Raw genomic sequence first — 24,297 nt, 5'->3', positions numbered from 1 at the left:
CAAATACAATTCATGTTGGTTATTGAGAACAAGAATACATTGAATTTCTATCTTAAAATTCAGAGTGTTCTGATTGGCTGAGAGGAACAAGTGCACAACACGTAGGACTGACGTTAATTTACAAAGACGAATGATGTGGCAAAAATCAAAGGGCGAATAGAAAGAAGTAGTTCCAGTTTTACATTTATTTTGTTATATATTTTTATGTTGAAGTCTTGTGTCGCTGTTTGTTATTTCAAATAGAATATTAAATACAAATGAAATATTTTGAAATGTACCAATGAAATAGTAATTATACACGCCATGATGCACTTTAAAAAAAAAGTGTGACTTGGTATCCATCCGCCTTGTTGAGTGCACTTCCATTTCCGGGATGTTTTCTCTGCAGACCAACCTCCACCGCCATTGCAGGTTCAGGGAGTCGGTGTAGTGGCAGTCAGTCGTTAGCCAGGGGAACCCCGCAAGTAAACAGTTTAGGGACGAATAAAAAGGACCATCATACCGACAGCACATTTTACACAAGGCTTAGAATTAATTCATCTGGACTTTAGACTAGAGCCCCCCTGGCTGTCCGGCTAAGATCTGAAAGAAGTCGTAGTTTGTTAGCATTAGTAGAAACCGGAGGAGAGAGAGAGAGGAACCGCCATGGCTCAGATACTACCTATTCGCTTTCAGGAGCACCTGCAGGTATGTGGACGAATGAATGGTTAAATTGTTAGGTAAAGTTTATACTCCAGTCGCAATCACTACGATATTCGCAATGGCTCCAGAGACTTTTCAAACACAAGTTAAGGATTGCTAACAAGCTGAGTTAGCTTTGCTGGCTATGCTAACTAGCTAGACAGGGTGGATGACGTTTATCTTAGTTAGCATCTAACGTTAGCCTTCTTGCTAACACTTTGACCAGCCACTCTTGTTCGTGCTAAATGACGACAGTCTGCAATACACAAACAGAAGGTATATAAATATTGCTATTAAGTCGTAGTCAGAAATGTTGTGTCCCCCCAGCCCTTTCTTTTAAGTGATATCGGCCATGAACACATTCTCAGAAAAAGTATTCGTTTTCTCTGAGTGACGTTCCACACTCTTAACGTTAACGTATAGCTATATTACACATGGGCACTGTCAATGCTGCGATAAGGTAAATTGTTAGAACTTTGAATTTTATATGCATTATCTCATCAACGTTAACGTTACCTGCACTGACATGATTGAACCACATTCTGTAAACCACTTGCCATGACAGTAACGAAAATGAAAATAATATCACTTTTACAGTTATTTATTTTGCGTTTATATTCTAAAAATATACATTGCCGTTTGACTTTGAAAGTAATTATCCGACCCCAGGAAGATGTTACGTTGACTGGTTGTAGATATGGTCATGTGGTGTGTCGGCTCGTCCCATAGCTATCCGACTGCCCATGTTGAATGACTTTGCCAAAGTTGGTTGAAGCTCAAGTATTCACAGAGAATGACATTGTTTCTGTTGATCTCTGTTTCTGTTAGGCAAACTCTCCCGTTGACGTGGTAGTAATAAAGCTGGTATTTCACATTTTTGTATTACTAGAAAAACAGGTGTTTTCCTTTTTATTGTACAGGCCTATGTACTATATGGACTGCTTTAAATGGCCACACCTTTACTATAACCCAATAAAACTACCAGTTGTTCAGATTAAGGAAGTGAAAAGATTCATGGCTCTCCAAGCTTATGGATTCAGTCTGGACTTGAGTGCTGACTTTCAAGATGTAATGATACATTTGAGTGACTTTTGATGTTTCAGTCGAGCCTCAGATAAAAAATATGATCTACCTATTGGCTTCAAGAAAGTAATTTGTTTATTCAATCTTTTTATTTGTTTTCTAGCCTGGTCTGAACACAAACAGCATTGGGCCTCACAGGCTTACGAGACTGATGCCTTTGGGCTAACTGTAGCCAATGTACTTGTGATCCAGACTGTTTTCATTGTCTCTCTAGCTTTTCTTAATTTCTGAGGCCCTTTGTCTATGCTCAACATATAATAATACCACATGTAACAGTGTTTTGACACTGAGGCCTGAATTGAGGTCAGAGGTCAGGGTCAGTATCATTGGAGTAGATTGTGACTTTTAGGTATCTTGTTCAGTGACAGCTCAGCAGAGTGGATGTTTCAACCCAGGCCACTTATTATTTCTTCGTTCTACATCGAAACTTTGATACAGGTCTTGTGAGAATAGCAAGGTTGGGTTGTTCTTGTTCAAAGCAGGTGGATTCTGTCCTTATTAGTTTTTGCTGTTGATGATGTAACAAGAGACGTGTAACAGTTCCTCAAAAAAAGTCACAATGCAGCCCAGCAGAGCACTGTGTGTTATTGCCATCTTAGTTTTGGATGAGTTAATATGTAGGCCTATCTTAAGATAGTAAATGGAGATTGAGCTTCACAAAGCCAAGCAAAGGTCTTCTGTGCATACTTTTGTTACAATGAAATGATTATGGAATGATTAAGTCCTCTTGATGGCAGGAGAGAGTGAAACGAGAGAGCAATACAGAAGTGGTGAATTACTGTGGGTACCGTGAACTAAAATTGAACATTCATGTCTTGAGTGACACTTCATATTTGTAGTGAAGATTTATTTCAAGGAACCAGTCTATTTTACAACTTCAAGTAGCTTCTTGTCGTTCACTTGTTGATATGTCTTAGTTGTATTTATGATTTTTACATAACAATACAATAACTGGCTGCATTTGATTCAGATAACTTACTGGATTGCACTGTAATTCTCTGTACTATGAACTGTGCTTTCACTGATTTGTGTCATTGGCACGTCACAAGGTCATTTTGTGTGACTAATCAACTCTCCATCATTAATGCATGACCTGCATATGCTGTTTCATGCATGTTTCGCAGCATACATCACTTGAGCAGATCATGCAGAAAGTTAGAGCTGTATGATCACAAATCTGCTGATAAATTGTCACAATTCTGCGAGTCAGGTACTATAAGATGCTGCCATGGCTCCTCACAAAATCACCCAGGCAGTCGGAAGGAATCCTATCCTAGCTTATTGAAGCAGTAGAGTCACAAGATCTTCAAGTGACCAACCAATCACCATGCCATCCCTTCATCTTAACTGTCATTTTAAACGTGTGCTTCAACCAAACATTACTTTCAGAGACTTTACTCCAATAGACTGATGTGATAAATTCACAACAGTGGTCTTGTCATTTTACCAATTAGATTGTTTAGGCCTCAGTGTTATCCTGGGACAATAGAGGTGACATTAAGATTGTTCTTTTCGATAGGGTTCAAGTAAATCTCTCCTTTGCACCAAGTCTCGTAAAACAACTCAAAGAACTCCTATGTCGTACATAGTTTAGGGTGCTTGAATGTGTAGTTGTCTTGAGAAGTTTGTATCATTGCAAATCTCCCCTGAAGCTGTCCATCTTTGTGATATGTGATTGTGGATAACCACAGAAGTATCGAGGGCTGGGTGAAAAGTTTATTGTCCATTTAATTGAAATATGGTAAAATTATGGTAAAACTCTCATATCAAGATATTATACATCTCAGTTGTCATGTTTAAATAATAACTTTTACACAAGTCTATTGCCACATTGATATAAATGGTCAAATATGTCGAAATTTAAATAATGCTAATTAATCATTTGTTGTATCCCACTTTTTTTAAAGCTTTCACCCATGATTCTCACATTGACATTTTTTACATGGTTTAGATTTTTCTGTACTTAGTGTAGGGAGCTAATATACAGAGCCATCTTTACATTGCCTACGACAGATTTTAAGCAAGCATTTACCTTGGTCTATGCTCTCTCTCTCTCTCTCTCTCTCTCTCTCTCTCTCTCTCTCTCTCTCTCTCTCTCTCTCCCCCCGCCCCCCCCAAACTTTGCAATTCCTCTGTCATCCGGTCAACTTGCATAGCTTGCATTTTTATATATCATCCATTTATATTGCGTAGTGCAGATTCTAGTTAAAGAACTTTAATTGCAGAAGTAAAGTACCTATAACTCAGGGCCTCTTTACACAACACTTTCACACAACGTGGTATATGCACTCACTTATCCTAGCAAACTTTATGTATGTAACGTTAAATAAAAATCCAGTCAAATACGAATAATAGCTCCTACTACCCAGGGGCTTATCAGTGTAAAGGATAACAGTTCTGATCAATCAGGAACCAGTATCAATTTAAGACTGGTCCTTGATATCCTGGGAGATGGCTGTCTGTAATTATCAAAACTGGCTCTTGATCGTGTTTTTGTAATGACAACATGGTGCCCATTCTTTGTTGACAGAGAGTTCCCCTGCATATTGTATTTAGTAAGCAGGGTTTGTCAAGCCAGGTTTCCTTTCCTTTGCCAAACAGGCACTGTCGATTTGTGGAAGAAAAAACAAGAGCTTATCAAACAGTGTGTTAATACAGCAGAGTATTTCACGTGTGTCCATAATGACATGTTACTGTTCATTTACTTTCTCTGCATATGTGGATGTTCTGTAAGTGTACACAGTGATCTGATGTGTTTACATGTTATCAGTTAATTATCCAGGGTAAACGAATTACAAAACAACCACCAAGATACTTTTTGGTTAAATAATAAATAGATAAATAAATATGTAGTTCACATTTTGGAGCCAAGAGTCACTTCAGAACACCTAGCAATGGCGCTTTCATAACATAACGTATGTTGTTTACTTGATACAAAAATGTCATGGCATAACTTTTTTCTTATTTTTGATGTTTACTAGGCTGTCTATCCTAACAGGTATAAAAACATTGTACACACACTTCCTCAAACAATGTTAGCCACATAAGCAGATAATTAGACAAACCCAGAACTTTTTGGAAGAGGAAACAAAGGCATACATTAAAATGATTCTATATATTTCCATTGCAAAACGCCTATTAGGAACTAGTACGTAGCTAAGCGGGCACAGTGTCCACAGATCCCAGCACTTTGTGAATAAAGTCAAAATACATTTCCTTAAACACAGGTGAATGACAGAGCTAGGTATGATTTTGGCAGCACTATTGTTCTGTTATCTGAGGAAAGCTGTGAGTAAGCTTTTCAAATTTTCCCATAATGCGTATATGAGGGAAAGCGTAAGTGTAATTGGTAGTTTGGTTTATTTAGATTAATGTGGATAGTTTTAAATTAGATGTTTGTGGTCTGAGAAAGGATACAGTTTCCTGAATACTCTGAAAAGATGGGACTTGAGATCTGTCAGTACAGATAATAAATGCACCTGTACCATTACATCCCTACTTTTTGCCTGGTGGGAAGGCTCTTCGTTTATGGTGTCATACTCTTTAAAGATGACCTTACAAGGTTTGCATATTGCACTTTGAACTGTGCTACTAGCCAGCTGGTATCTCGTGACAGGCAGGGGAGGATACAGATTTGCTGTACTTTTGACATTCTGCAGCACAGTCTAAATGTGAGATAAAGCGTGCATTTGTGAGAAAAAGGAAACTGCAGTCCCAAAACCACCTCAGCAGAACTGGCCCAGAGGGAAGATGGATGGGCTCCAGAAGTGCATGCATTCCTTCTTTCTCTGCCCCCTTCCCTTTATCTGACAGTAAAGGCAGCCCTCTTGCTCTTTACCCCTGGGCTGGTCACATGTCCTTCACCAGTGTCACATGGTAGTGGAGGAGGCAGCACTGGGCATGCCTGTCGTTTCAGTCCTGGTAGACAATGGGTCCCTGGTTTCCTGTTGTGGAGCACTGCAATGAAGTGCTGCAAGCCTCAGCACATTACATAGCACATCCTTCCCTGCCCTGCCTTGAACTTTACATGTGTGGGACACACGTAGGGCTTTTTTCTGCTGAGCAAGATGCTGCTTTCCTTTTTGAAGGAAGAGCATACAGGTTAAATCAACAGCTGTGGCTCCCTTGAGGTCTTTGGGAATAGTTTAAATCTGCTGGCTGATTCCTTATCTCTGTAAGATTTAAGAAGCAACCATCAGCTTAATTCCATGGCTTTTAATGGTAATTTACTCAGTTTGACTGAGCTTCATTACGAGAGAGCATGTGTCCTCTGAGCTGCATGACTGTTTGCTGTGGATCAGCTCAAATGAGCAAGAAAACATCCTCAGTAGTGCTGCATTATGTGCTGTATCAGTTATTTGTTTTAAGCAAGAGTTGCAAAAGAATGTTTTGGGATTTTGAGACCCATATCAAATGTATATTGCACCAGTTGCAGTGAAGCACTTAAGGGGGATGTTTAAATAATTCTATTCCAAAGTTAATGAGTACTTTGTTGCAATTCCCTTAAATTATTTTAGACACTAGGAAACATTGTTGATTATGTTTTCGGGTTGTCTGTTTGTCCATTTGGCAAAGTTATCAATGCTAACACTAATGTTAACATTACTCCGTTTATGACATTTAGTTTTGGCTGTGCTTTCAAAACATGCTGTCACTGTGTTGATCGAGCACCGTTAGCTTTTTACGACAGATCATTTTTCATTACAGGGTTCTCTGTTGATTTGCGTTTGCTGCTGTGTGCTTGTGGTTAGGCCTGTAGCGACGCGTTGATGACGTCGACGCATCGACGTCAAAATTACGTCGACGTCGTATTTTTGCGTCGACGCTTCGCCACACACATGTGGGAGACCAAAACATTGTAGGATGGAGGACGAAACAGCAACCTCCTCACAGAATTCCCAACAAAGCCCTGCAAAAAGCCCCATGAAAAGAAAAAGTCCTAAAACTGCTCGCCCTTAATCATCGAAGGTATGGGAATACTTAAAATATAGTCCCAAGTACTAACGTTGGCTAAATTAATTTCATGTTTGTGTAGTGTGTTGTGTAGCCTGCGCACTTAGGTGGTGCTAGCTAACTATCTTAGCTCTCCGTGCAGTTTGTTCGTGCTAGGTTAGTAGTTAACGTTAGCTAGCTACTGGCGCCTAGACAGCTGTGTTTAGCTAACGTTAGTTATCATCTAATGTTGGCTTGAATCGTAGCTAGCTTACGGCTGCAGAACACAGCTATCTGTAGTAGCTAACGTTAGCTAACGTGAAGGTTAGCTACTAACCTAGCACGAACAAACTGCAGAGAGAGCTAAGATGTGTTGGTTAGCCTAGCACCACCAAAGTGCACAGCTGCATTAGCATGTAAACCTACAGAATAGCAGTTAAGAGAGTCAGTTTGATTATGCATCAGGTTTTATGTTGGGACTGTTATGTTGTGTTAAACAATCCAAGGAATGTCTGTACTGTGCACTGCACAGTGTTTTTCTTTTTTGCACTACAACTTGATTTTTTTGAACAAGAGAGTTATGTTGGTACTGTAAAAGAGTAAACAGGCTGGCCTTTCATTTTGTATAACAGTAAAATAATTATTTTATTTTGTGTAAAGCAGAAGATTTTTTGCTGTGCAAAATTGTTTAATAAAATATATTAAGAATTTTTTGGTATTTATTTGAGATACATTATGGTTTTTATTAATCGAGCAACAGAAAAATAATCGTTATATTAATCGTCCAATTAGTCGTTAGATTAGTCGACTAATCGATAAAATAATCGCCCGATTAATCGTTTAATAAATAATCGTTTACCCCCAGCTCTACTTGTGGTTAAAATGAATGTAAACAAAGCGGTGTCCCAGAAATGCAATGCACCAAAAATCCCTCTAGTGGACCCGACGTGTAACAACAATCACATGTAGATGGTGGCATTGGCAGTGCAAGTAGATGCAATGATTAGGGTGGGGTATTGTTTTTTTTTTTTTCTTTTTCGATACCGGTGCTTACTTTTAAAATGGTGCCTGAACTTTTAAAAAAAGAAAAGAAGAGCACAAATCAACAGTCAGCGATATTAAAGAATGGCTTGTTTATTGCTAAGGCCATATTGTCAAAATTAAATTATTTATTAATAATGTAATAACAAAAACATAACAAATACTTATTTCACCAGTAAATTGCTGTTAAACAACAAAAACAAACACCAGATGGGAAAAGGGTATTTTACAATAACTTTGAATGCACCACGAGGCTGGCCGTGTGTGTTGTTTTTCCGACAACGGCAGCTGATTGTTACGTCCCGGTGTTGGAATCCCCTACAGTGAAATACAGTAACACTTTACACCGTTTAACGTTAGCTGTCAGCATTTTAACCATGCTTAAACCAGCCGCTAACTAACGGTAGGCTAACGTTACCTGGTTCCAAGTGTAGTGTTAATTAGCGCTACGTGCAGCGACGTTCTGTTGCCTGTAATGTCCGTTTTGGAGCATCAGAGAGCAGCGCAGACATTTAAGTGGCGGTACCTAACCTTACTAATGGTACACTCAACTCATGATTCAATATGATTTTAAGTTCACAATACTTAAATAGAATGGAATGACTGAAAAATATTCTTTTTATATAAACTGTGCAAAACAGCAGATGTATCCTCTTATCAAAAGTGCAACTGAAATAGTATTTTATCTTAAATAACAAAAATAAAGAAAAGATTAAAGAAAGGTTGCGGTTTACTGCAGGTTTGTTTCCGTCAGATCGTTTATAGATCTCAACATTTACGACCGCAGTTGAAGGCAGCTTCATTTCACGGAGAAAGAGAAGATGGATGGATTTATTTATTTTTTACAAACTCCTAGGCAGTTCAGTTCTTGTTTAATTTTTTTACCCCACAAAACTTGTGGCAGCGATAGAAGTGGTGATGTTTCCTGTTTACTGTACGGGACTCTCACGCCACCTCAAAACAGACTGACGAATCTGATTGATAGAATTGTTTGACGAGTGACGACCGGCGCAGTGTGTGTGTGCGTGAATTAGGGGTGGAACGGTACACAGAAGTCACGGTTCGGTTCATACCTCGGTTCAGACATCACGGTTCGGTGCGAGTTCGATACAATGGAGGGAAAAGCAAAACAAAAATGCAGAAGCCAATTTTTTTTATTGTGCCTGTCTCAGGCTGTACCACCTAGTGTCAGACAGTCTCCCTGAGCTAGCTGTAAAGTAAGATGTAAGCAGTAAACCATAAGTACCCCACATCATCTCCAGACTCCATCTGGAACTTGTAACAAAATAAGACAATTCGCTATAGAACTGAAAATACAGCATCTCTGTTCTCTGCAAAGACAAACTAAATTACCTGATTAATGCAACGTTATCACGACGTCTCCCGGCCATTTTTCACCGCAGAAAGCTGCTCCCTGCCTGGCTAAAGCTAATATAGTTAGCCTGAAGAAACAAGGCGTCTGTCCCGACTAACGTTACGGTTCGGAGCCGCGACGCTGGAAACGCAACACTAATCTACAGCAGCAGTCTGTGTCTAATGTAACGTAATTTACACTGATTTAAGTGTTCTTGGATACAGTTTGTGGCTTGTTCTCTGGGTGATGGCGTCGGATATGCATTAGCATGTTAGATGTATTTCCACTCACATACCCAACAACAGCTGAACAACGCCGACACAGTCCTCGTCTTATCCACCACTCTCTCGCCTGTACTGTAACTGACTGGGAAACCGAAGTTTTCCCAAACTTGCGATCTTAAAGAAGCCGGCGGGTCCTCTAACTCGCCATACTAGTCCTTAGTGCTGCTATCTGACTCACTGCTTCAGAGCTAAGGTGGGGCTACAGATTAGGTGTCCCTAAAGAACCCGCGTATCTAACAGTAGTTTCGCATTACATTAATTAATTTGCACGCAAGTTTTATTTATTTTTATACCGCGTATTCTCCGTGTAAATTCATGCACCGAACCGTGACGCCCGTACTGTTTCGGTTCAATACGAAAACATGTACCATTCCACCCCTAGTGTGAATGCATGCTCAGCCAGCAAGTGCCTCACTAGAGCATTGGCAATATGCACGGCCGTGCTACCTTTGCCTTTATCAATTTGCCTGAAAATGACACTAGGCTGCTACAGTACAACTATACAGATTTCTACACACGTCAGACTGCTTGTTTGTAACTCAACATTTCCCCGTTCTTGGCTGAGATGGACAACATAGCGCTGTATAAATTAGCCAGCAAAACACCAAACGAATATTTGAATTCTAAAATTGAAAATCGAAAAACCTACCCGATGAACGAATATCCGAATATTCAATTCCCTACTAACTTCAGGACTAACCTCCTTCACTTTCAGCAGGTGGCAAGAGTAGCATTTATTCACAGACAAATAGTTAACTGTTAACACACACCACACTGCTACCTTCACAGCTATAACATTACTGCTAACTTCATACGCCAGGCTTGCAGTACACTGGTGGAAACCCCCCCTCCCCCCTTATGTGTGTAAATTTGGAAGAAAGAAAAAAATCTTCCCTTAAATTGCTGTCCAGTCTCCCTTGTGCTCTTCTCTCACTACACTGTTGTTAATTAGCTGTTGATGGGTTCAAAGGTTTTGGGCTAGCTCATAAAAGTGTGTGCTAACAGCTGAACTAAAAGCAGCAGCACCAAGGCAAGGGCAGGCTAGACTAAATGACTAAATGATTTTCCACAGTGGTTGTAGCTCCACTGGTTTGGCCTGCTTTCACCCAAATTCCTGCTCATTCATGTCACAGCAGTGTCAGCCCACAGCAGTGTTTTACTATAAGGTTTAGCAGGCAGAACAAACTGGTGTGGTCAATCTTCCAGCAGTGCAACATCTGTCTGTTCTTTATTCTTTATGGACAGAGGTAACATATTCATTGTGATTAGGAGATGCCCCTCTTTTTTGTTTCACAAATGCTGTTCATTGTGAATGAAAGGGCTTCCTGCTGATCCAAAAATAGATGGTAGAGTGAGAGAGAGAGCACGTGAATCTGTCTAGAAAACTATTAGAGGATGACCTTCCTCTTACTACTTAATACGTAGACATACCTCAGTCTGGTTCACAGAGATTAGAGAGACAATTTAAAGAAATGCAAACCGTTAATTCACATTAAGACCTCAAAGCCACTACATGGGTTCTTCTGATATTGTTATAAAAGAGTAGAGTAAAAGAGTAGAGTGGTAAAAGAGTAGAGCTGCAAGGATTTATCGATTTTAGTTTTCAACTATTAAATTAATCGCCAACTATTTTAATAATATGTTTGGTTTTTTTTATGGAAAAGTAAAATTTCTCTGATTCCAACTTCTTAAATGTGAATATTTTCTAGTCTCTTCACTTGTCTGAAAGAAAACTGAATATCTTTGAGTTGTGGACAAAGGAAGAGTAGGTGTTTTGGTAGGTTCATCTCAATGAAGGTGGCAGTTTTTACAGTCATCTGATAAAGCAAACTAAAACTGTTGGTAGTTATAATTGAAAGCAGATTAATTTAATGTCTAAATAATATACTCTCTGCTGGCTTTTTCCTTTTTATATGGTACTTGACTAATTGTTACCTTAAATAACAAGCCTTCCATACTGGACAATGACAGCGATAAGAGGCATGGAAGCTCCATTGACGTCACCCTCCACAGTAATAAAAAACATGAAACACTAGCTTGCTACAGACCAGTTTTCAATTCTTTCCTTATAGCTGGTAGTAACAATTGTTCTTCCGTAAGGTCATTTATCACAGTGTCATTGAGAGGGAAACAGGTTACACACTGGTGAAAGAATGTGGGTGGGGCAGGCTGAGGGAAGGGTGTGTCCTGTCATTGATAAAAGGTGTTACCATTTCGTTGAGCAATTCCTGGAACTGTGGTTTCTGTTTGCTGATTAGACTCAACTACGACGATTGTTGACAGTGGAGCCACATTTTATCATTAGCAAGCCTTGAAATGACACTTAACAGCAAACATGGGTGCATTTGGACTGTGGCTGACAAGCCTAGTATGCTTTTTCTGGCAGATCTGCCATCTCTCGACATTTTTAAAATTTAAATTAGGCGGCCACAAATTATTAATGTGCTCACCTCTGTGGCTGGTCAAGTAAAGTCAGTCATTAATACTTGCCATCAGGGTTCAAAATTAGCAACATTTACCAGCCAAATGCTGGTAAAATATTAAAGTGGTTGGTAGATTTGCTTCACTTACCAGCCAAAAAACAATGGTGATCTATTTAGTTATCTAACATTCACTAGCCATTTGGCTCGTGGACGAAAAAGTTAATTTTGAACCCTGCAGTTGCCATTGAAATACATACCACAGGTCATTAGAATGTAAATTTAACATTTCCCTGTTCAGCTAATGCCATTAGCTAAACTGTCTTTATGTAATTTTATTAGAGTTGTCAGCTATTCATGACCATGGCTAAACATCTATGTACAACTGTCTCTTTAAGAGATGTTACAGAGTAAGTTTCACAGTAGAGGTCGACCGATATGGGTTTTCTCTTGCCGATGCCGATCTTTAGAAATCAGGGTCAGCCGATTGCCAATTAATGCTGCCGATTTATTTTGGCCGATATTTGGCTGATATGTGCTTGTTTTTAAACCTCTATTTGAAAGATAAAATGTAACACTAATATACACAGAATTTCTCAACAAAAACATTTATTGAACACTTCACCAATCTACACTTAAAAATGTATAATGTAAAAACATACTGTAGCCTATATTGTATAAATAATGTATGAAAAATATATAAAATAAACGAAACGGGTAAGAAGAAAATAAACATTGTCAAATAAACCTTTCAATGAAAAAATAAAGTTTAGTGCACTTATCAGCATTTATTAAACTTCTGAGAATACAAATCTGCTTCACAGAAAGTGACATGTTATTAATCTCAACACTATTTCCTCCTAACTCCTGTTGAATCACATCAGACTAGGGCTGTCTAAAGTCAATTCTTGTTCACCTTGTTTGTTAGATCATTGTTCATTTCTAAGTGTTTTATCTGTGTTTTGGGGACCCTACTGTTAGCCTAGCTACATGTCCTGTTGACCTCATTAGGATCTTATCTGAGCACATTTCTGTCATTCAAACAACTCTTAGTTGTAATTTAAAACTCATCCAGCCAATTTAATAAAATTAAGGGTTTTATTCGTGCTCGAGTCCATAGATGCAGTTAATGGATAGCCTACAGGAACGGAGAACTGAAGGCTCTGTTAGCAACGATTAGCTCTGTTAGCGGTTAGCTCCAGTTAACTCCGTTATAGGAGTGGATGAGACTGCCACGGACAGGGGTAACAACCAGACTCTGATAAATGATATTCGGGGAGCTTCCACAGCGGTGTGGCCGCAGTGTTTTGTACGGTTTTATTAGTACAGTTAATCCCAAGGCAAGAACACCTGCAACATGCTACTGCTAACGGTAGCGTCTGAACCTGAAGTGGCTGCGCGAGACACACTGCGCAAGAATTCACGAGGGGAGGGGCTGGAGGCAGCTGGTCTGGGCGCGCTGTAAAAAATGTCGCCTATTCATGTTTTTAACACTAGGCTGCCCGCAGATGCGCCTGCTTATTAATCGGCTTGATATTGGTCGATGCCGATTATGTAAAAAAATAAATCGGCCGATTTTTGGCATCTATTTGGCATCTATTGGCATCTATTTCACAGTTAAGATTTCTGCCTCTGTAGTTCTGCACACAACTTAATGTTGCTGTATGAAATGAGAATTTCCTGTTAAAACCCAGACTATACTTAAATTAGATTTTTTTTGTAGTCTTTATGGGAATAAACAGATCAGACATTTACTTGCAGGCAAATACTTAATGACAGTATTTGTAAGTAATGATTTGTATAAATATATTCCTTTTGTTTTGTAAATATTCAAGGTAATATGATTTGTACGTGTAGAAATAATTTAATCTAGTCAGTTATGGCAAATGGAAATTATGTCACAACATTATGCAAATAAGTGACCACAAAATGAATTTGTGAAGATGTATCTACAGTAGGGTTGGGTATCGGATACCGGTGCTAAAGCGATACTTTTAAAACGGAGCCGATTCGATACTTAAAAAAAAAAAAAAGAAGATTAAAAAAGCAGAGCACAAAACAACAGTCGACGACATTAAAGAATGGTTTGTTTATTGCCAAGGCCATATGGTCAAAAGTAAATGATGAATTATTAATGTAATAACAATAACTTATTTCATCATTAAATTGCTGTTAAACGACAAAAACAACCACAAGAAGGGAAAAGGGTATTTTACAATAACTTTGTACCACGTGGCTTACTAGTTTCAAGTGAACGTGCTTGTCTGTGACTTTCCGACAACGGCAGCTACAGACTGTTGTACGTCCCGCTGTTGGAATCCTCTACAGTAAAATACAGTCAGACTTTACACCGTTTAACGTTAGCTGTCAGCATTTTAACCGTGTTTTGTCAAGCTACTAGCTAACGGTCAGTGGCACCCAAATGAAGCACCGAAATCCGCGTTGCTATTCGGTCCGGTAGATACCGGTTGTTTAGGCACCGGTGCCGTATTAGCACCGGGTTTCGCTACCCAGCCCTAACCTACAGTGCCACTATGTCTCAGGTTTGATCAGTAAATGATGGTTCCGGTAGTTTTGCAACATACAGCTGTGGTGTTTTGTGGATAGGTTGCGTAAGTAGAGGAAGTTGCAACAGCAAACCTGGTCTATAGGACATGTTTTTTGTAGTTTCATTTCCTTCAGGTTTATGTCACAGTAGCTTTGCAAGTTGTTAGCAGGAAGACACTGAGTTCTGTTTGTGATTTCACTGCATTTTGTCATTTGCCATGTTCAGTATTTTTTTTATTTATTTTTTTTTTATTTGGTTTGCAGTGGTTTAATTTTGTAACCATGATACATGGTTTGTACTTGTACCAGCGTCTTGACACTCCTGCCCAGAGCTGTGTTGGCAATGCCTTCATTAAGTAGTGCTGTGTCAGGGGTTGTGTGAGGCAGGCAGGATGCCCTGTTTCCAGCCTTGGCAGTAAACTGGGCTGCAGAGTTTGCTGAGCTTATGTGCTGCAAAGCTTTTCACCTATAGCATCAGGCTTTTGTTTTTATGAAGGTTAAACCGCTTTATGTCCTGTATCACATAGTTTGTTCTGCTGGGACACCAGAGAATTAAGGAAAACTGAGGCCACACTGCTAAACTATGAAATACTTTTTTTGGTTGATAAAATGTACAGTAGCTTTTATCCTTTATCACAGGTGATTGTCAGGACAGATGTTATGGCAAAATTGTCATCGTGCAACGATAGTGCTACTCAACACAAACTACATCTTAACCAAACACAATAAGTTGCATGAAGTAAGCTCTTAATCAGCTGCTGGTATTCAGATTGCAGTAAGACTACAGTGTTGTATGGTTGTAGTTGCCTCTTTGGCCCATGTTTTTAGAACTCTCTAACCGTTGTGGCCACAGCTCCATGTGTCCAAAGAGCTGCTGCTCAGTGTCAGGCTTTGTGACCTCATCGACTGGCTGTGGGAGTGCGATGCAGCTGACCAGAGAATCAAAATCTTCTTATTGGACACTGTTGTTTTGTCAGCAGCAGGCATTTCAATGAATTTGATTGTTAAAAATCTAATTAGTGTACAGTGTTAACTAAGTAACTGGAGCTCGCAAGCCTGCAACAAGAAAGTCACTTCCTGCTGTTTGACAAGTACCCCTTTATTTCACCACACTGGTTTGCAGTGAAATTAAAATAAATCACCTGAATGGCACCCTAGAGATGAGATTAAGGCATGAAGAATGTTATCTCAATGTTGTCGTTGATTTTCTTTGCAAATTATTTTTAACCGTAAACCTTTGCAGGCTATTTCTGTTCAACCTAACATTCCCTTTTCTTCTCCTTTTTTTTTTTTTTTTTTTTTTTTTTTGTCTAGCTCCAAAATTTAGGGATCAATCCATCCAACATAGGCTTCAGCACCCTAACCATGGAGTCGGATAAGTTCATCTGTATTCGGGAGAAGGTGGGTGAGCAGACTCAGGTGGTGATCATTGACATGGCAGACCCCAATACACCTATCCGCAGGCCCATCTCAGCTGACAGCGCCATCATGAATCCAGCCAGCAAAGTCATTGCACTTAAAGGTAAGGCAGGCTGTTGGCATTGCAGAGGCCACATTTCTCTAAATCAATGTAGGAATTACCAGAGAGAGAGAGAGAACTGCGTTATTATTTGAGTGTTTTATTTGAACTAACCCCCTGTAAGGGGTCTGTAGCTTTCAGTTTGACATGTTTGTTATAGCAACATTATCCATTTAATAATTAAGAGTATAATAAACAATTTTCATCTATATTTCTCCACATCCAGCTACTTTGTAGTTTTTATTGGCCAATGTATGTTTTTTCCCAAACATTTGTCCTGTAAATATTCCCAAAGTAGCATATTTTTATTCTTTTTGTCCAGCATCCATGATTGCTTTGACTTTTTTGTTGTTTTTGTTTTTGTCTTTTCTATGTTCTTTTTTTTTTCTTTACTGCTTTCTTATGTTTGCAGACGGTGAGTTGAAATTTAACTACTTCATTGTGGAAGTTAAATCCTGTTTTCAAGACAGTATTGACAGTATTGTAAATTATACCAATTTAGCATGGTCCTCTTCAGTAATTAAATGAAGGATACAAACTATCTTGATTACAGCTGACATGACTTTGTCCACCATTGCGTACTGTTGGACACTTTAAACTCAGGTTGTGGTACAATGCTCTTTAAGCCTGTATGTTAATGGCCTAGCTTATAATATTTTTCATATATCTGAATCCATCTCTGAATAATTCTTTGGACCTTATTCCACATCTAGGCCATTGAAAATATTTCTTTGGAAACAGGATTTAGCTTTCACAGCCTTATAGCTTGCTGGCATTCCATCATTTTTATTACATGTACAAATGATTTAGAACCTGTTTTACATGTGGTAATACTATGGGTAAAAATGATTTCATTGTAATTCACATTTCTTCTCAATTTTCATTTGAAATCCATGTCCTTTTCCATCTGTGTGATGTGGTACTTCCTCAAACCTGTTGTCACTTGTTTCCCAGCTGTGGTTAATATTTGTTAACAAACTTGTGGTTCTCTATACCAAGGAGTGAAGATTAGTTTGCTCCAACTACCAGAGTGTAGACTTAATATGCTGACTTGTAACCTGTGTGGGAAGTCTAATTGCATCTAATATTTGATTTCACATGTTCCTGATGGGACATCGTTATATCACAAGTAGTCTCAGATGAGTACCGAACTGGGTCAAGAAGCGATTTTGGATAATAACCTGTGAGGCTCGCTTGTCAGGGTGAGAGAAGTAGGGAGGAGCACTTGCTGTCCAGCTAATCCAAGAGCCTTGGCCTTGCCCCTTCCCAACTATTTAAAAAAACATTTCATGAGCCAAACAGCTTGTGTCTTAGAATTTTGGCTGAACTATCTACCTGTGGTCACAGCTTTATGCTACGAAATTAGTGGATGTCTGAGGCCCTTTGGTAATTAAGGTTTCCTGTAAACAGTATATTATTTCGATTACTTAAAATCATCATTAGGGCATTGGTATTTCAAAATTATTAACCCCAGCTCATTTTACTTTAATAATTGTGTAAACTGCTAACCAGACTCAAATGTATCGGTTTTAAGTAAACATACCTAGTGAACATCAGTTGGTCTCAGTGTTTTACAAGAAAAAAAAAATGAGCAGGTAATAATAATAATAACTGGTAAAATGTCATTTTTATTGGGTGGATGCTGGAAGAACTTAGCAGGTGTGACAGTGTGTGCTTGTGTGAAACTGGCCCTCCTCCCCTTTAAATCTAGTTACAACCTTTCTTTGCTGACCATCCTCTCTACTGAGGACATGGTACAATGTGCAGTTATAAATTATGCGCTGTACTTTTATAGAGTTCTAGCTTACTGACAAACATGTGACATGCAGACGTGAGCATTACAATAGTTCTATCTTTGCTCATTATGCTGCCTGGTTAAATGTTACACATAAAACACATAAGGCTCTTCGTTTTCAGTCTTTTAGTAGAAGCAGATTGGTTTAAAGTGACTTTCACCCTGATATTTTCACATTTATGCCAAAGTCATTGTTAATGCTTCAAAGAAGAAGACACAGATCACCTCAGTTTGCATTAAGTGGGGTCCATATGTGATTAGGACAGCTTAGAAATGCTTCCAGCAATACTAACAAGTGAAAAAAATGGGAGAAAATGCAATTGAGCTTTTTTTTCTTCTTAATAAAACCTGAAAATAAGTCCTACAAATAAAGTAACATTTCAGCAATGCACATTCCTCATTAGCCACAGCACACATGAGTTGTGTGATTACTGAGGGTATGATATATGACTATGTGAAAAGGAACAGTTATGGTAGCTCAACATTGAAGCGTTTTAGATACATATTGGCTCAAGTTGTTGTACCTGTCTTTTCCTCACTAATTATGCAGCGTAGGGTCAGCGTAGTCTCTTCTTCACTCTTACTACCACCACTGTCTTCCCTGCTCACTCTACCATAAAGATGTTTCTTAGCCGACCTTGTCATGTGACATAGTATCAAGCCTTAACCTTTTCATGTAACCATGTCTGAAGTAGGGCTGCACGATATTAGGAAAATATCTAATTGCGATTGTTTTGACTGATATTGCGAAATGATTCACGATATTGGAGGGAATGATAATTTTTGTATCATTATTCTCATTTTCATTGAAAAATGTATATACACTTCTTTCTTTTTTTTGAAGTGTGATTTTCTTTTTTTTTTTCTTTTTTTTTTTTTGCGAAGGTCTGTACCAAACAAAGAGATTTTCTTTAGTCTGCAGGATAGGATTTGTAGGCTGGGATGTCTCTGCAGCACCACAATACTTTATTTTAGAATTGTTTGACACATATTTTGTCTTTAACAAATATACGCGATATGGATATTGCACTAGTTCATATTGCGATTTCGATAAACTTTCGATTAATTGTGCAGCCCTAGTCTGAAGCACGGACACAATGCGCACACACACCTCCCAACAGCTGATCATAATTCAATTAAAAATCCCTTTGCTTGCTCTTTGAAATTTGGCTGCTGTTGCAAGTGATCCATTCGCCACACCGCTTATTGTACTCTGATCCCATGGCTTAGTGATCTTGACAGTTGTGCTAACGCATTGGTCTTTGCTTTTTCTTACTTGTTGATAAATATTGAATAATGAGCAAACAAGGAAGTCACACTGCTTTTTAATAAAGCCTTAGCTCACTAAATTAACCCTAACTAATAAACAAAAAAAATGCAGGTGAGTGAACCTTTTTTGAACATTTAGCTTATGATCTGTTACCAGGACAAACATATTTAACTTCAATTGTAGACAATCAAACATAATCATTATTGGAAACCTTTCCTGCGACTCTTGTCCAAAAGTCTTTTAATTGCTTAAAATGTACCCTTCCCTCTTAATTGTGCCTGTATCTGTTGCACTCCAACTGTCGTATTCCACCGTTAGTCTACATATTTGACTTATATATTTGACTTAGATGCAGATGTGTTTGCCTTTTTTGTGAGTTGTTTGTTTCCTGCTTCTACCCTCTGTCTGCTATGTTTCTCTCGAAGGCTGTTCATTTGATGGGATGGGCCACGTAGTCGGACATGACAATACATGACATCTACTGTGTACATTTATTAAATCTCTTTTAAAGAGCTGTGGTCAGTGTGTGTGTTAGTTAAATATGTTTATAAGTCCATATTCTTAATTTCAAATGACTATTGTGCTAAGAAATAGGTGTACATTTACTCAGCCATTCACAGACCGCAAGTTTTGTCTTAGTTTTGCTCAGTGGATTGTTCCTTAACTTAAGCACATTGAAAATAATTTTCCTTCTTATACTTAACTTATTTAGATACTTATAATTCTACATGCATCTGGCATTCGACAGTTCTGCAGTTTATGTTCTTATTGGCCTGCCAATTCATAATATACTAAATAGAGTTTAGAATAGAAAAATGGACTTGCTTGAAGTGCACATAATTGACACAATGACACCTTGTGTAGCCTCTTACGAGGCCGAAATTTACTTTTTTCAATGCCAGTTGTCTCAGTACACTTCAGATATGACACAATTTCCGACTACAGCATGTATGGCATCCCCTTTCTATCAGTTATGGCGTCGTTGCTTGATGACCTCTGTGTCATGACTATCAATATTTCAAATTTGAATCTCCCTTTTCTATTGAAATGTTGTGTTTTTCCTCTGAATGTATGTGTATGTGTGGACATGCTGTTGTCAGAGACTATAACATTCTTCTGGGGCTTGGTTCCTGCCCCCTTTCTCCCTCTTCTAGCCGCCAAAACCCTTCAGATCTTCAACATCGAGATGAAAAGCAAGATGAAGGCACACACCATGACGGACGATGTTACCTTCTGGAAGTGGATCTCCCTTAACACAGTTGCACTTGTGACTGACAATGCCGTCTACCACTGGAGCATGGAGGGTGACTCACAGCCTGTGAAAGTCTTCGACCGCCACTCCAGCCTGGCAGGCTGCCAGATTATCAACTACCGCACTGACGCCAAGCAGAAATGGCTCCTGCTCATCGGCATCTCAGCCCAGGTAAATAAAGTTGAATACCAGATATGTTAAGTGAGTTAAGACTGAAACATGCCTTCATCACAGAGAATATAAAGTAGATAGCTTGTTTGCATTCATAGGTAACCATAGATACACAGTAACTTTAGCATTGGTAAGCCAGTCGGTTTTATACATGTTTTAATACATATTTATTGTTTTTCCTTTTTATTTATTTTCTTTAGCAAAATCGGGTGGTTGGAGCCATGCAGCTGTACTCTGTTGACAGAAAGGTTTCTCAGCCCATCGAAGGCCATGCTGCCAGCTTTGCCCAGTTCAAGATGGAGGGGAATACAGAGGAGTCAACTTTGTTCTGCTTTGCTGTCAGAGGGCAGGCTGGAGGGAAGGTGACTGGTGTTAATAACAAAATAGGGGAAACGGGTTTTAAATGTCGCTGGCATTCTTGTAGCAAAGCCTGAGTTTGTTTCTAACTATGTTTTTCTATTTGACGCAGTTGCATATCATTGAAGTGGGGACCCCACCAACTGGCAACCAGCCATTTCCAAAGAAAGCAGTGGACGTGTTCTTCCCTCCAGAAGCTCAGAACGACTTTCCTGTGGCCATGCAGGTGTGTAGCACATTTCCAGAAATGACCGCCTGAACCGAACCGGGGCTGTCATTTTTCCAAAAAGTCAAGTTTTAACGAATTTGAACTAACTTGTAATTTGTCTGAATTAATAAAAACGCAACCCATATAGCATAACGCACCAGTTAGTTTTTTTTTCAGCAAACAATCATGTCTTTGTTGGTATTTTTGACACCTACGGTGTAGAACCCAAAATAGTTCCATACACTGCTTCTCAGATCCTTCGGTGTCTGGGATTACCCGATTTAGCACGGCTTTGCATGCTACTGTCCTCTTTGTCCATTTTCATTCATTATCTTAGATTACTGATAGGTCAAGAGGGCTTGCAATAGGTCAAGCTGTGAATTTTTAGATTGGCCTCTGCTGGACCAAACTATAAACGTCTGTTGCACTTATAGACTGTACATTTTGAATTTGAACAGGTCATTACTGTTCAAATATTTACTTTTTCTCCACGTTGAAACAAAAGTTTGAATTTCAAAGAAAAAGTGACAGCCCTTGCACAGACAAAGTTAAATCAGCCGGCTGAGAAAGCAAAATAGGTGACAGGCACAATATTTCATCCTTTTTTCTTTTGACAGATAAGCTCCAAGCAAGATGTGGTTTTCCTTATTACCAAATATGGCTACATTCACCTGTATGACTTGGAGACAGGCACCTGCATCTACATGAACCGCATCAGTGGGGAGACCATCTTTGTCACCGCTCCACACGAGGCCACCTCAGGCATCATTGGGGTCAACAGGAAGGGACAGGTGAGAAGTTCAATCTGTGCTCTGTGCTCAAGTGTTCATAGAAATAAAATGTATGTTTAGCATGGCTGCTCAGTCTTTTTACAAGTAGAAATTTGCTGATGAAACCAAATATTTTTCTTAATCTCTATCACACAGCCACAACAGAACCACTTCTTTATTATTTACTCGTTATGTCACCAGTCCCATCCCATGTACAACACATATGACTCAGGTAAATTAATGTAAACAAACACAACATCAACATCAGTTGTTGCATGGGGTAATAACACCAACTTCTTGTTTGTCTGTCATCATCAGGTAAGCTCAGACTTTTCCTCGAGGCATTATAAATAATCTAAGGTGTGGAGTTTCACACAGAGAGAGGGGGAGAGGGTTGTGTCTTACTGCTTTTGTAAAACTGAACCAGAGAGGAGAACTGGATCCAGCCAGCTGATGAATAATGTTCCAGCCAGGCCACACACCACATGAATAATTGAGTCAAGAGAGGAAAGCTGATCTCGCTGTATGGCGGGGCAGTATGTGTGTGTGTGTGTGTGTACACACACATCACATGCACACAAACACCTACACCTACACAGAGGCAGTGCTCTGAGAGATATCAGGCTCAGTCTATGCTTCCACAGTAATACATTACTACAATGCTTTTCCCACACATTTCTTTTAAATCCACTGCTGTCTTGGGTCAATAAGCACCATAAGGACTTGTATAAACAAGAGCTAACCAGATGATGATGTGATTTGTTTTATCTAATGTTGGTTAATATTTTTGTTCCTGGTTGGACTGAACAAGCAGAATAGTGAAGAATGCCCAGAAAGGGCTGGATGTGTGCTCCTGCTAAAAAAAGTTCAGGATGATATTATGGTAGTTTGAAATTTAAATCAAGTTGTAGTTGAATATTTGTGTTGTGGTATTATAGGACTTGGGCTAAAGTTGATGGTTAACCACAGGTGTGTTCTGTCCTTTCATCGCGGTGAGAAAAACCATACCACCACAACCCCACTCTAAGGTCGGGTGCTAAGATCTTGACGTCATGGATGGAAATGAAAAAAATTGGTACTGATGTTCATAAGCCTCCTGGTTTGAATTCTATTTACGAGTCAGTGTCTGATATATCCTTGTACGTTTCTATCTCTCCAGTATTATTGCTTCCACACTGCCTAAACGTGTCCCTGTAGTTGTCATGTTTCTTATTATGGATCTCTGATACTCCGAAGACCAGGCAGTGTGTATGTGCCAGATCTGGTCTGACATTGACATGCAGTGATGATAGCTGCAGCACAGACCTGCTGCACACCAACCAAAGAGAGAAAGTGAACAAACAAGAGGGGGGGAAAAGGGCCCATCCGCACATGATGTCAAGTGGGAGGCACGGCCTGGTACCCTCAATCCTCTTAGTGCTGGTCCTCTCATCTAATCACAACCTCCAACTTATCTTCCACGTCATCAGCATGGCAGACCTGTGGTGTCTGCCCTGCAGTTTTGTGTGTGTGTGTGTGTGTGTGTGTGTGTGTGTGTGTGTGTGTGTGTGTGTGTGACTTGATACGACAGCTCATGTATCATCTGATGCTCGGTACTCCCTTGTTCAGAACAGTTGTTCTGGCAAGTTTGTCTCTTTTTTCCATCAGACTCTGATTATTGCATTTAAATGGCATGTTACATTTTAAATTAACTAAAGTTTTGTAGTATTGGCTCAGTTATCTTGAGTATTTATTCAATCTGCCATGTTTCACTGACAAATATACACATCATTCCTGACTTTAATTAGCCTGTTCATGTCTTTCGGGTGCTGTATCCCCCTCTCAGGCCAAACCTGCGTACATAGTAGAACACTGAATCTCCACTCGGGGACCTATTTTTACTCTTTTTCTGTCAATTTTTTTTTATTATTTCAACTACCTCCAATTAGTCCACCCACATTAGAGTGAGTAAGTGACTCTGCTTTAGTGGCAGGAAGAATGAGCTCCAGTCACCCGTGTTAAAGGCTGGGGCACTGACCTGCTGGGCTTGTTTGTAGAGGGTCCAACACTGGCTGTCTTTCTCCTTTGCCCCCCCCTCCTCTTTCCTCCACCCAGCTCTTTTCATTCGACTCATTCTCCTTTCTGTCTCTGTTGCCAGACTGCTTACAAAAGCCATGCGTTACACTGACCCACTAATAATACATTTGCATTCAGCAGCCACAAGTTAAGGCCAGACAGTATTTAATGGAGTTTAGTGCCATAGCCCACAGTTATATTTAGCTGAGCTCGCCCACTCTGCTAATTTCCGGCACAGGATGTGAATAAGGAATGTGCTGTTTTATACCATTGTCGTTTAGATGCATCTAAGAGGAGTTAAAAAAGACTATCAATCTTTGTCTGCCTAGCTTTAATTCAGAGTCCTGCTAAACATTATTTGGGGTGGGGGTAAGGAAGCAGTGCATTGGATTTTTTCACTTGATACTACATATATGACAGATCCATGCCTTTTACTTACTGCAGATTAACTTAGTTGACACAATTGTAACTCCTTACACTGTAGACAGACTTTTGAAAATGGAAGACTCTACACCAGAAGGCAATAGATGATACCGAACTGACTACAAGCAAAATACT

The 24,297-nt window shown here is 39.3% G+C and overlaps 1 protein-coding gene across 5 annotated transcripts in view; it reads left to right on the top strand.

Moving 5' to 3' along the window:
* Positions 1 to 372: 372 nt before the first annotated feature.
* The window catches only part of cltca (clathrin, heavy chain a (Hc)), a 42,305-nt gene continuing 18,380 nt past the window's right edge, over positions 373 to 24,297 (top strand). For 2 of the 5 annotated variants that reach the window (XM_036009000.1, XM_036009002.1), the window contains exons 1-7: positions 373 to 687; positions 15,657 to 15,864; positions 16,274 to 16,276; positions 20,081 to 20,349; positions 20,550 to 20,711; positions 20,819 to 20,932; positions 21,532 to 21,705. In XM_036009000.1, coding sequence (XP_035864893.1) covers positions 646 to 687; positions 15,657 to 15,864; positions 16,274 to 16,276; positions 20,081 to 20,349; positions 20,550 to 20,711; positions 20,819 to 20,932; positions 21,532 to 21,705 — 972 coding nt within the window. In that variant the 5' untranslated portion in view covers positions 373 to 645. The remainder of the gene's footprint in view (positions 688 to 15,656; positions 15,865 to 16,273; positions 16,277 to 20,080; positions 20,350 to 20,549; positions 20,712 to 20,818; positions 20,933 to 21,531; positions 21,706 to 24,297) is intronic. The other 3 variants (XM_031310856.2, XM_036009001.1, XM_031310857.2) reach the window with 3 other exon arrangements.

Source organism: Sander lucioperca, chromosome 13, assembly GCF_008315115.2.
Source record: "Sander lucioperca isolate FBNREF2018 chromosome 13, SLUC_FBN_1.2, whole genome shotgun sequence".
Lineage (NCBI taxonomy): Eukaryota > Metazoa > Chordata > Actinopteri > Perciformes > Percidae > Sander > Sander lucioperca.
The sequence above is the reverse complement of the archived record's forward strand: the minus strand, read 5'-3'. Positions and strand labels throughout refer to the sequence as shown.